Consider the following 12,430-nt stretch of genomic DNA (forward strand, 5'->3'; position numbering starts at 1 on the left):
AGTTCACACAGCCAATCGGGGGGTGTGGGTGGTGGCAGCTGCAGATGGACTGTACACTTCAGGGTACACCCCTATTCAAGGGGACCTCTCAGCACCCCCAGCCTCCCCTAGCCGCCAGCCCACTCAGTTCCGGACATGGGCTCTTACTGGACGTGGCCTTCCTAGGCTGCCCCTCCGCCCCCAGGCCTGAATGCCCCAGCCTCGTGGGCCTTGTACCTGCGCCTTTGCCCCCGACACCTGTTCGCTGTCTCAGATTCTGAATTACTGATTTCTTCTCCTGCCCAGCCTTGTTTCGTGGGAGGAGGTTTCCGGCAGTTGTGTGTGGCTTAGGAGGGAGACCTGTTGGCTGGAGTTTGTGGATTCGCTTCCCTGGCCAGGCTGTGCAGAGGCGGGTAGGTAGCCCCCTCCCTGTCTTCGCCCAGGTCCCTCCTCCGGAGAGGGCACAGGTAGTCCCTGGTGTGCCAGCTGGGTACAGTGACCAGTGGGTGCCCTGGCCAGCAGCCAGGGCCTGAGTGGTGCTGCTATGTGCGTGGACTCACACACCATCGGTGGCCTGTTACAGGCCCAGGGTCCTGGAGCTCATGGCCCTTGAGTACTTTCTGTTGGCACCCCAGCTGCCGTTCCTGTGGTGTGGGGGTAGGGCTGTGGCCTGAGATCCAGGGGAAGGTGAATGCAGAAAGCCTCAGGCCAGAGGCAACAGTTGAAGGCCTCTGACCCACACCTGGAGCCAGGCCCTGGGTGGGGGCCTGGGCTGGAGGCCAACAGGGTGGAGGGGCCAACCCAGACTCGCAACCTGGGTGTTGCCTTCCAGAGGCTGCAAGCAGGAGCAGCAGGGGGGAGCGCCCGCTTCCCGTGAAATCCCCTTGCCTTGGGGCCGACTGGAGCTTGGGGTGAAGCCGGCTCCCTTTCCCTTTTCCTTTCCCTTATCCCCCAGTCCAACCTCCTTACCCCTGCAGGGGAGGTCGGAAGGCTGGAGGAGGTACGGCTCCACGGGAGGTGGGGCGGGGGGAGGCGGGTCATGGAACCGAGAGGGGCGGGGCAGGGGCGGGGGTGGTGAGATGGGCGGGAGACCCGCGGTCTGGGGAGGTGGGAGGTGGGCTGCAACAAGCACGCCTCCTTCAGCACCACGGACAGCTCCCGGACCCAGAGGCCCCGGGTCTGGCCACGCCGAGCGGACAGGGACACGGGTGGGCTCCGACGTGGACGCAGACCTCAGGGAGCTCCGAACCTGCCCGGGGGCCTCCGAGGAAGAGGGAGGAGGAGCTCGACCCGCGCGACTCGGGCTCACCCTGGCCCCGCGGCAGCGATGCTGCTGGAAACGGAGCCCGACCGAGATAGGCCCGGGGCCTCCGCGGCGCTGCCCTCTGCACCTTCGCCGGGACTCGGGGTAAGAGCCCCGAGCAGGAGGCCCCAGGGGACAGACCGCAAGGGACACCTGGGAGGAAGGGGCACAGCGCACTGAGTGCAGAGAGGGAAAGAAAGTCTGAGGGACCGCAGGCATGACAGGAGAGATGGGAACAAGCGTGAAGGGAGCCCGAGGGCGGAGGGCCTGGAGCAAGCGCCTGCTGTGGCTGGTGGGTGGTTGGGGCCTGGCCCCAAGTGTGCGGCCAGGGTTTGTTGCCGACTGCCCCAGAACAGAAGGGGCCTCACCGGTACTGGGGCAAAGGGATGGAGCAGAGCAAGGGCGCCAAGTTTCTCCCGAGACCCCAGCCCCTCAGTTCCCACACACAGCCCAGCCCGGACCTCACCAACCGGCCCAACAGTGCAGCTCCTGGGCCCCTGGGCCGGGTCTCCCGCCTGAACTGCCCTCCCCAAGGGCCTTTCGATTGCCGCAGACGTTAGGCAATAATGGAGGCATTGTTGGTGGGCCGGCCAGATGCCGAGCGCTGGGGCCGCCTCCTCCACCCGCTGCCCACCCGCTCCTTCCCCAGTCAAACCACACAAGGCCCCTCTCCGGCAGGCCTCTGTGGCAGCTGACACTCAGCTCAGCACCCACTCGGTCCCGCTTGTGCGCCATGCCCTGTCCTTCTGGGTAACGACTGTAGTGCACAGGGAAGGGCTGCAGTGCTGGCCGTATGGGCCTTTGCTCAACACGGAGAATTGCACAGACCAGGTGACCGGTGGTAAGGAGGAGGCAGGGGGAGGTGGGGCATTACTGTGGGACTCCCAGGTGGAGGGAACTGGAGGATGGTATCAGCCTGCTAGTCCCTCAGCACTTTGGGGAGGGGGTCCTTCTCCACGCCTGGTGCCCTGCCTTCCCCATGCCCCACACTGCAAGGGGCCCTCAATACTGTGTCCTGATGGTGGGTGCCTGCACAGGGTTGGCACTGGCCTGTGGCCAGGTGCTGTGTGCCCTCTGGGCAGGAGCAACTGCCCTAGGGTAGGTGCGTCTCTCTACATGCAAGGAGGGGTGGGTTCCTACAGGCTCACCTGTTTAGATTGGGGCAGGATGTTGGAAAATCAGGCGCAGGCACTGCGTTCTGTGAAAGCAGGGTGCTGAGGGGCAGAGGAAAGTGCGGGAGGACTTCTGGCTTTCCCAGCTCTGTCCCTGCCGACCTGGAGTCTTGGCTGCCTGTCCGGGCCGAGGACAGTGAGTTTCCCTCCTGAGAATTGCTCTCCTTCCTTATGCCCACTCCGAGCAAAAGTTCCAAGGGTGGGGCCCAGAAGCTGCTCAGAGCTGGGAGGTCTGAGGTTGGGTCCGGCTCCTAGTGGCTTCGCTGTGAGCCCTTGGGCGCCACACACACGCTCTCTGGCTCTCCGGTGGCGTTCGTCCCAACCAGACGTTGTCACCAAGCCTCTCAGCTCCGTCTCTTGAGCCGAGCTCAGCGGCGTAGGACCCGGCCCCCTCTCTTGCCCTCCGCCCAGAACCCCAGCCTACGTCTGCGCTCGCTGAAGTCCAGGCCTCAGCCTGCGCCCCGCGGCGCTGGGGCAGGAACCTGCGAGGCCCCAGCCAGTGCCCGCGGGCAGTCCTGGCCCGGCTCCTCCTCTGCCCGTCCCCGCCCTCCCACCGGCACTTGAAGTAGCTTATGGGCACCGTGAGTCCCCGCGCCAAGGCGCGCAGAGCTGGCGGACGCCCCCGGCGAGTCTTAGCGACCCCCCCCGGCCCCGCCCCGCGCCGCGGCCCCGCCCCCAGCCGCTCCGCCCTCCGCGCGGCCGGAGGCTCCCGGCCCCCGGGGCAGCCCGCAGGCTCAGCGCCCAGCAGAGCCGGGAGTCGCTCGGATGCCGGCCCGGGGCCACTGAGGCCGTGGCCTCACCAGGCCCCGGGAAAGTTCAGAGCCGGAGAGCAGCGGCGCCGGGAGGCTGGACCCATGGAGGCGCGCGGGGAGCTGGGCTCGGGCCGGGAGTCCGCGGGCGGCGACCTGCTGCTGGCGCTGCTGGCACGGAGGGAGGATTTACGCCGAGGTGGGTGCCCCGGCTGAGCGGCTGCACCAGGGAGGGCGGACCACCAGGACACCCAGAGGCCCTCGCTCTTTTCTGGCCCTGGCTACAAGGACCCATGGGATCCGGGCGGAAGTGGGTGCAAGGGCCCCCGCATGTCACCACCTGGGCACCCGGGCAGCAAGTTTGCGTCGGGGCCTCTGGAGCTGTGTTGTCGGGTGTGTGGTCGCTGCGTTGCACCGCTCAGGCCAGGAGCCCTCGGGATCCCAGGACCTGTTTAGGAAACCCTCTCCGAGATAGGGAGAGTGTGCAGAGAACAACCATGGGGCCCAGTGACCACGGGGCAGGAGGATGCCCAAGAGAACGGCCCCCATCCAGACCTTCCACACTTTTCCGGGAAGAGAGTCAGATGCAGGGGCCCAGGTGAGGCTGGACCCCATCTGCAGATGCTGCTAGTCGGGGTCTCGGCGTCTGCACCCACACGCACCTGTTCTGGTGGCCCACTCTGGGCTGATCTTCAGGACCCTTGTACAGGAAAGCCCCCAACTTCCTACTGGTACCAGTCTCACTCCCAGTGCTTTGGCTCCTGGGGAATCAGGGCCATTCTCCGTGGGCTTCTGGGCTGGCGGGACCAGCAGGATGGATACAGAGGTGGCCTGGCGAGGTGGGGACTGGCCGGAGCAGAGCAGGTGGGAAAGGGGTTACATCCAGGCTGTGGGGTCCCATCCTCCCCTACTTATTTATTTATTTTCCGACTGTTTCTGGGAGGGGTTGACCACAGGGGCTGTGAGGAAGGGGTGGGAGGGCGGAAATGAAGGTGGGAGGGAGGGGAGGCGGGCTCCAGGCTACCGCTCAGGAGAGCTGGCAGGCAGCGGGCGGCGGGAGGGCAGGAGGCTCTCCTGGGCTCAGCCAGCGCTGAGGGTAGGAGACCCACCGAGGCTGGAGCCGCCATGCAGCGTAAGGCCCCGATCGCCAGGGTTTCGCGGGGAGCGCGAAGGGCGCGGCGGGTGCGGCTTTTGCCAGACGCGGGCTCCGGGGGCGGCTTGGTTGGGGAGCTGTCCGGGCCGCGGTGCTGAATACACGCTGCGAGGGCCGATCCAGCCATCAGCTCTATGCCAGGGGTCTTTGCCGTCCTGCCATCGCGGATCGAGGTGGGGAACCGGGGCGCCCGGCGGATCCCCAAGGCTCAGCACCTGGGGCCGCCGTTTTGCCTGACGCGGGAACGCGTCCTTCGTGGGTTTCCCGCTGCTGCGGGAGGGAGGTCTATCCGAGAGAGGTCCTTTTCTTGTCTTCCCACCCATTGCCTGTCGGCCTGGAGCCAGAGGGGTCGGGGCCAGCGATGTGAGCACGGTGATGGGGGTGAAATATTTGTGTGGGTTCCAGCTCCTTGCGCGTCGCTCTCTCCTCCCCAGGAGACTTTTTCTGAATTAACAGGGAGGCCTCACCTCACCAGCACCCTGAAAAGTCCCTCATGGCCCCGGGACCCCTGCAGGTCACCCCCGAGTTTCCCCAGCCTGTCTTCCCAAGGCCTGCAGTCCCAAGGAAGCAGAACCCGTGAGAACCTGGTGCTGGAATAACTGTGTGGGAGAGCAAACTGCCTACTGTGTGCTCCGGTACCCATGCTTGAGCATGAGTACAATGAATCCATTTGTCCAGTCCACTCACAAGCCCCCCTCAGCCCCCCGCAGACCGGGAGGGCATCGGCTTTTAACTTGGTAGCCTGCAGACAGGGCCACGGGGCTGGACAGCCACGCGTACAAGGAGTGTTTCCTTCCACCAGGGTGCTTAATTGTGCAAAGTAACAAGGGAGATGGTGTGGTGGGTGCCCCCCAGCCACATGTGCCTGGCCTCCGGGTGATGGTAAGGACCCGTTTGCCAGCTCAGCCTCTAAGAGAGCTCCTGGGGCAGGGTTTTCCTAACAGACCAGTGTGCAGCCCTCCAGTGGTCCGTGCACCGGGACCACTTTGAGACACCGTATCTGGCCTAATGGAATGGCCTGGGTACCTTCTCGCTCACCTGAATGTTTCTAAACCGATTTTGGTTTTCCTGAGTTTTAACTGCAGGTTGGGCTGTGGGCTTCTGTGCCATGTACTCTCCGCACTTGGGGAGCCAGGCGGCCCCTCAAGCTGGCTGGGGAAGAGGGTGTGCAGGGCAGGGGGCCTCCCTCAGCAGCCCTGGATTTGGGGCTGGGGTGGAAGGTGACTTCCGTGCTTCCCGTGACCACGGCAGCTCCTCGCCTTGCAGAGATCCCACTGTGTGCTGGCTGCGACCAACACATCCTGGACCGCTTCATCCTCAAGGCCCTGGATCGCCACTGGCACAGCAAGTGCCTCAAGTGCAGTGACTGTCACACGCCACTGGCCGAGCGCTGCTTCAGCCGCGGGGAGAGCGTGTACTGCAAGGAGGATTTCTTCAAGTGAGCCTGGCTGTGGGGGGATGGGGCGCCGGGGGACAGCGGCACCATGTGCCCCGTGAAAAGGAGGCCTGGGGTGGCCACCCCGAGGGACCCCCGACTCGCAACAATAACCAGACCAGGAACCCTGGAAGCCGGCATTTCCAGACTCCCTCCTGTCACACAGGCAGGGCGCCCTGGGGCCCCTCCTGTGGCGGGCGGCTGAGCCTGGCTAACACATCAACAAAATATTTTTACGTACTTAATTTTGTAAATTGCAGAAGCAATCGTTAAAAAAGATAATCCCAAGTTTGTAGAACTGTGTTGAAGTTACTCCCTCTTAGTTTTGGTCTTGTTTTTGTGCTTGATGCTGGGGCGGGCGCCTTCCGGGCATAGGTCTCTGGTTTCTAAGGGATTCACCTTCCCGACGCCCCACCGAGGACGCTGTGCTCCCCGGCGTCCCTGGGTCGCCTCTCCGTACTCTGTGCGGCTCCACCCGGGCTGCCGGGCAGGTGACCAGGGCAGCGCCCACGAGCCTCCCTCCCGGAACCGCCCTGCGCGGCGCCGCGCTCAAGGCTCTCGCACCCGCTCCGGGCGAAGGGGCCGCCTTCGCCGCGCTGAGCCGCACCCTGTACGTCCCGCAGGCGCTTCGGGACCAAGTGCGCCGCGTGCCAGCTGGGCATCCCGCCCACGCAGGTGGTGCGCCGCGCCCAGGACTTCGTGTATCACCTGCACTGCTTCGCCTGCGTCGTGTGCAAGCGGCAGCTGGCCACGGGCGACGAGTTCTACCTCATGGAGGACAGCCGGCTGGTGTGCAAGACGGACTATGAGACGGCCAAGCAGCGAGGTCAGCGGGAGGGGCGACAGTCGCCGGGCTGGCCTTGGCACCCCTCTTCCTCGACTGCCAAGTGGGGCTAAGGCCAATCCGGGTGGGGTGCGGAGGGATCCCCCCTCCAGCGCCCGCCGCGGAGCGCTCACTAAGGGGCGCGAATTTGAGCGCCTTCCCTCCAGGCTGGCGCAGGGAGGGGACCCTCGCCCTTCGGCCTCGGAGCCGGAAGCGGGGGATAATGAACAGACCCGCTTTAGGGAAGCCGGGGTCTGCGGTCTTAGCAGCCGCCTCACTCGCGAGCGCAGGGAGGCCGGTCTGAATTACGTAAAGTGTCACCTCTGGGCTGAATTATCGCCCTAAGTCCTTGACCGAGAAGATCCGGCGCTACCCACACTCCTAGAACAAAGAGGGGGCCTGCGGGTTCCTAATAAAGGCCGCCACGGAGCCACCCCTCCGCCGGGGCCCAGACACCTCCACCCCGTTTTCTCCGTTTCTCCCAGCACCCGCGCGTTCCACGAAACCCCTCTGGCCCCGCGGCCACGGCGGTCGGCATTAGGGGCCCCGATGTCCCCGCGCACGGAGGGGAGGGAGCGCTGGGCGGCGGGAGGAGCGGGCCCAGCCTCAAGGCTCCCCTGCGATGCAGAGGCGGAGGCCACGGCCAAGCGGCCGCGCACGACCATCACCGCCAAGCAGCTGGAGACGCTCAAGAACGCGTACAACACGTCGCCCAAGCCCGCGCGCCACGTGCGCGAGCAGCTCTCGTCTGAGACCGGCCTGGACATGCGCGTGGTGCAGGTCAGCGCCCGGCACGCCGGCGCCTGCGGCACCCCCTGCCCTCCCCGTCCTGCGGCCACTCACCCGCCCCCGCCCCCTCCTCAGGTGTGGTTCCAGAACCGCCGGGCCAAGGAGAAGAGACTCAAGAAGGACGCGGGCCGGCAACGCTGGGGCCAGTATTTCCGCAGCATGAAGCGCGCCCGCGGCTCCAAGTCGGACAAGGATAGCGTCCAGGAGGAGGCGCAGGACAGCGACGCCGAGGTCTCCTTCACCGGTACGGCGGGCCAGGCACGGCCACCGCGGCCGCCTCGCACATGCGAACTCCCGCACTCCCGCTTCACCGAGAGCAGGCAGTCCTGGGGGTCCGAAGAACGTGGGGTTGGTTGGTTGGTTGGTTGCAGGAGGCCTGTAAATCTGCATTGCCTCCTCAGTGGCCTCTTTAGCCTTACTTTAAACAATTCAGTCGTAGATTCTGGTTCCCCATCCCCAAGCCCGGTGAGTTGGCCACTCAGGAGCACTGCTCTTCCCTTGGTTGGGGACAGAAGCCCTGTGACCGGGCCTGTCCTTCAGCAGGCTTTCTTATGGGGGAGGGTCCAGACCAGAGGGTGTCTGGCTTCCTGTGCTTGCAATGACTTTTAGGAAACTGGGCAGCACAATTTTGGGGTAAACGATTAAACAGTCCTGGGTGCTTGGTGTTGGGAGGGTCCCCCTTCCTCTGTGTTAGCCGATTATCTCATTCTCTTACACCAAGGGACCCTCACACCCCACCCCTCAGTGCCCCTCCTCAGAGAGGCTGTGCAGGTGACTGTTTTGGCTGCATTGTGACCCTAGGCTACTCACCCAGCTTCTCTGGGCTTCAGGTAACTTGTCTGCAAAGTGGGGGTGAGTGGTACCTGTGCCACCTCTCCCAAGGCAGCTTTGTGGATTGTCCCGGAGCCCTGCTCCCTGACCTGACCGCTCCTGGCACCATCCCACGGGGATCCTCCATTCCTTAGACCCCTGGTGGGACGGAGTTGAACCAACGCAGGGGTGGAGAGGTGGGGACAGCGGGCCGGTGAGTTCTAAGCACAGAAGAGAGTTGGGCTGGCCGGTTGTGTGATGTGGGCAGGTCACCCCTGCAGCAGGGGCGTTGAAGGGGTCCAGAGGTGGAGGAGGGCGAGCACTGAGCAGCGCCCTCTGCTTCCCTTGCAGAAGAACCGTCCATGGCCGAGATGGGCCCTGCTAATGGCCTCTATGGCAGCCTAGCGGAGCCTACCCCAGCCTTGGGCCGGCCCGCGGGAGCACCAGGCAGCTTCCCGCTGGAGCACGGGGGCCTGGCTGGCCCGGAGCAGTACCGAGAGCTGCGCCCGGCCAGCCCCTACGGCGTCCCTCCGTCCCCGGCTGCCCTGCAGAGCCTCTCAGGCCCCCAGCCTCTCCTCTCCAGTTTGGTGTACCCGGATGCTGGCTTGGGCCTTGTGCCCTCAGGGGCTCCAGGTGGGCCCCCACCCATGAGGGTGCTGGCAGGGAACGGACCCAGCTCTGACCTGTCTACTGGGAGCAGCGGGGGCTACCCCGACTTCCCTGCTAGCCCCGCGTCCTGGCTGGATGAGGTGGACCACGCTCAGTTCTGACCCAGGCGCCTGGCTCCACCTGACTGGAAGCGTCTGGTCGGCAGCGCTGCCCCTGGCTGGGTGGCCTGGAGCTGCACTCTCCTCCTCTCCCGAAGCCCTGGGAAGCCCTGGACCTCCGAGAGAAGCAGGTGCCACCACCAGCGGGGGACAGGATGAGGATGCCAAGGGAGGGGTCGGTTCTGTGGAGCACCCTTGGAGCAGGGGCTGTCCAGGTCCGCTAGTCCTCTGACACAGCGCTGGCCCACCTGGTGACTGCCCAGCAAGCCTTGTTTTATAAGCAGATTTCTCCCTTTATCGACCAATTAACTGAGGGCTTGCTGTTGATAATAGACATGAAATGTCACCCCATCTAGGCCTGGCCTTCACGCTGTGGCCTCTCCCAGCCCAGACCAGCACAGCCCTTAGGCTGGAAGATGCTTTAATTTCGAAGATTAAAAAATAATGCTAGTCGTGCTTTCATTTCCCAGGGTCCATCTTTCTGAGTTGTGTAGCACCCTGGCCCCACTTTAGGTCAGAGATGGGCCTCGTTCCTCCAGGGGTGAGGCAGTAGGTAGTGCGGGGGAGAGGGGCATGCCCGTGTCCTTTCTGATCCCTCTGGGGGCCTTCCTGCCACCAATCCCCACCTTCCCCAGGAGCGTCCCCACCCCTCCCCCCGGCACAGCCGGCTCTAGATCTTTCTGTTTTTCACTCCACTAGCTTGTGGAGTTGACCGGACTCCCTGGGGGCCCCTCGTGTCCAGAGCTACCCTGTCAGCCCACTAGGAGATCCCTCCCCGCACAGATTAAGTTTTCACACCCCTCCCAGTCACAGTCTCCCGCCCTGGGGTCCAGGCCACGCCCAGACCACCCATTTCCGTTGCCAAACTGCCAGGGGCTTTCCGTCCCCGCCCTTGCTCTAACTGCCGGAGGGTTGGACGTCCGGCTGGAGAAGGCTGGGGCGGGGCTGCTCTGAGCTTGCCCGTCTCCTCTGTCTGATGTTCTCTGGCTGGAGTCCCCAGATACAAAGGCCGGCTGCGTGTAAGTCCGAGGATTTCCTGCAAACCTGCGTCCCAAGCTGCCTGTTGGTTCTGTGAACGTCCCGTGTCTTTTATTTATTCTCTGACCATCGGCTTTTTCCAAGACTTAAATAAATTTGTCAGTTGCAGACATTGGAAGGTCCCTGTCTTTAGTGAGACCAGTGGGGTGGGGATGGGAGCGCAGGCAGAGCTTGGCGTTGGGGTGGGGGTCGGTTCTTTGAAAGCTGGGAGGCCGTGTTGGAGTCGCTGCTGGCTCCTCGCCAGGGATGGCACCTGGTGTGAACTGGGGCCCCTCTGTCCCTGGATCTTGGCCAAACTTCCAAGCACTGGAAGGAGATGTAGGAGAACAGGCTGTCCCTCCATGGGGGGAGGGGTTGGGGCCTCCACACTGTCCCTGTGAGAGGCAGGGGCTGGGGTGGCCAGGGAATTTGACAGAGCACAGCTTACACCTTGGAGCTGGCACCATTTGGTGGGTGGGGGAGGGCTGGTGGAGTCAGCTGGTCAGGAGATTCATGGCACATGGTCACTGGGGTCTCTCCAACTTGGACTCCAGTCCCAGCCATCTGCTAACTTGCTGTGTGACTGAGCAAGTGACCTGCCTCCTCTGAGCCCCCTTTTCTCCTGTGGAGACAGTGGTCACAGCCCCCTGGAAGGGGGGACATAGGAGAGTCCATGAACGTGGGGCTCCAGCTTACCCTCTGGTAAGTGCTCACCAGAGGGCCCCCACTGGACAGTTAGGGCACTGAGATGGGTGGGAGAACAGGCCCCTAGACCAGGGGAGTGGGGAGCTGGGCACCACATCAGAACAGAGAATGGGGGGATAGGCTAGGAGTCCCCCATACTTGGAAGGAGGAGCGCACACTCCCCAGATGGGGTGCCTGGGCAGGAACAGGAGAAGGGGAGAGGGGGGTGGGCGACGAGGGAAGAGCCGGCCGTGATCGGAGCGCAGGTGGGGTTTGCGCATTAGGGGACGTTGTAAGCCCCGGCGTCGCGGCTGGAAGCGTGAGGTGTGCGGGCCTGGCTTGGGCCTGGGGCTCAAAAGTCAGGGATCCCGGGGAGCGGCAGGTAGGGCGCGACCCTGAGTCTATGACTGTTCTCTTTCCGGGGGCAACAGGAGCCCTGAGGGGAAAGTGGCCCGAGCCTGGGTGGGACTTGGGATGAGGGGCGGATGGCCGAGGGCAGACGCTGCCTCCTCGGGCACCCGGAGGGCGTGTCATAAATCCTCCGGCCCCGCCCCGAGGCCGCCGGGGACCTGCTCGGCGCTGACAGGTTAATAAAGTGCTAAGTGTCCCCGCGGGGCCCTCCGCCTATTTGCAGTTCCCGCCGAGCTTGCTGCAGCTGCGACGCGTCGATGACCCCGAGTTGGGGCGTCCCCGGCCCGGTGCGCCCCGGACCCAGCCAAGAGCGCAGGAGGGACGTGAGACCGACGGCGGAACTGACGCGCAGCGCGCGCGAGCGGGACGTGAAGATGGGGCTCGCGGGCTACACCCAGGGTCACCCGACTGCTCACTGCATAACCTCTCCGCCTCCGATTCCCTGTCTGAACGAAGTGGGTGGCTCTCGCATTGTCCAGTCCTTCCGCGCCCCACGCTCCACCCCTGGGGTCCCGCCCAGCCCGTCGGATGTGGACCGCGACACGCAGTGAGGGCTCAGGTTCCACTGCGCAGAGGTGGGAGGAGCAGACCTCGGGCGAAGAGGACCGCGGACCGCGGGGCCGTCTGCAGGCCTCCCCTCGCAGGAGAAGGAAAGGGGAAAGCTGATGCCTCATGGTGCCAGGTCCCCTTCTTCAGGGGTCACCTGGAGGCCACCCCTTGTTTCCCACGATGAAGCCCGTTAGCCGGGCGGAGCGTCTAGGAGCGTGTGGGTGTCAGCCGAGAATGCAGCGTTCCCTGCGCCCGGTCTCCGCACGGAACCAGGCCGAGTGGGGCGCCCAGGCCGAAGCCTGAGGTCAGCCCCGCGGCCTGAAGTCCCGGCGCCTAGAATTCCCGCGAGGTGGCGAGCAGGGCGGGGCCCCGGGACGGTGGGGGAGGCTCCGCCCCGTAGAGCGTACCCACCTAGGAGGGGACTCGACCGGCGCCCTGGGCCGCGTCTGTGCCAGCCGGGGTCTGCTGGCACCGCTGGCGAGGGAACCGAGCTTGGAAGGGAGCTGCGAAGCTGGTGGGCTCGGAGAGCTGAGGACGGGTGTTGTTGGAGCAGGCGTGTGTTGTGCCTTTTTGTTTCGGTTTGCTTGGGTGGGAGGCCCCGCAGTTGGGCGAGCAGAAGGGGCAAGCGGGCTCCGGGTGAGGGACACCCTAGTGGGCACGTGGGACCCACCGGGCTTTTTAACCTCATTTCGTGTGCATGGGGGGTTAAGGCTTGTTAACTTTTGAACCCAGCGATTGCATTACATTACCTAACATTAAATACCTGAATAATACACATAATTTTGACCA

General features: G+C 64.5%; 1 protein-coding gene across 1 annotated transcript; it reads left to right on the top strand.

Moving 5' to 3' along the window:
• Positions 1 to 3,162: 3,162 nt before the first annotated feature.
• LHX3 (LIM homeobox 3) lies at positions 3,163 to 10,084 on the top strand. The gene is made up of 6 exons (XM_033123450.1): positions 3,163 to 3,402; positions 5,623 to 5,794; positions 6,415 to 6,617; positions 7,243 to 7,394; positions 7,479 to 7,647; positions 8,565 to 10,084. Exons 1-6 carry the CDS (start codon positions 3,309 to 3,311, stop codon positions 8,981 to 8,983), a joined length of 1,209 nt encoding a protein of 402 aa, XP_032979341.1. The 5' UTR covers positions 3,163 to 3,308; the 3' UTR covers positions 8,984 to 10,084.
• Positions 10,085 to 12,430: the final 2,346 nt, after the last annotated feature.

This window comes from Rhinolophus ferrumequinum, chromosome 12 (assembly GCF_004115265.2).
Source record: "Rhinolophus ferrumequinum isolate MPI-CBG mRhiFer1 chromosome 12, mRhiFer1_v1.p, whole genome shotgun sequence".
Lineage (NCBI taxonomy): Eukaryota > Metazoa > Chordata > Mammalia > Chiroptera > Rhinolophidae > Rhinolophus > Rhinolophus ferrumequinum.

What these genes read in the sequence shown, in the direction of transcription:
- LHX3 (XM_033123450.1), top strand. Translation starts at nt 3,309, where the DNA reads ATGGAGGCGCGCGGGGAGCTGGGCTCGGGCCGGGAGTCCGCGGGCGGC. An exon ending in TGCAAGGAGGATTTCTTCAA is followed by an intron (nt 5,795 to 6,414) that starts GTGAGCCTGGCT and finishes TACGTCCCGCAG; the next exon opens with GCGCTTCGGGACCAAGTGCG. An exon ending in CGCCGAGGTCTCCTTCACCG is followed by an intron (nt 7,648 to 8,564) that starts GTACGGCGGGCC and finishes CTTCCCTTGCAG; the next exon opens with AAGAACCGTCCATGGCCGAG.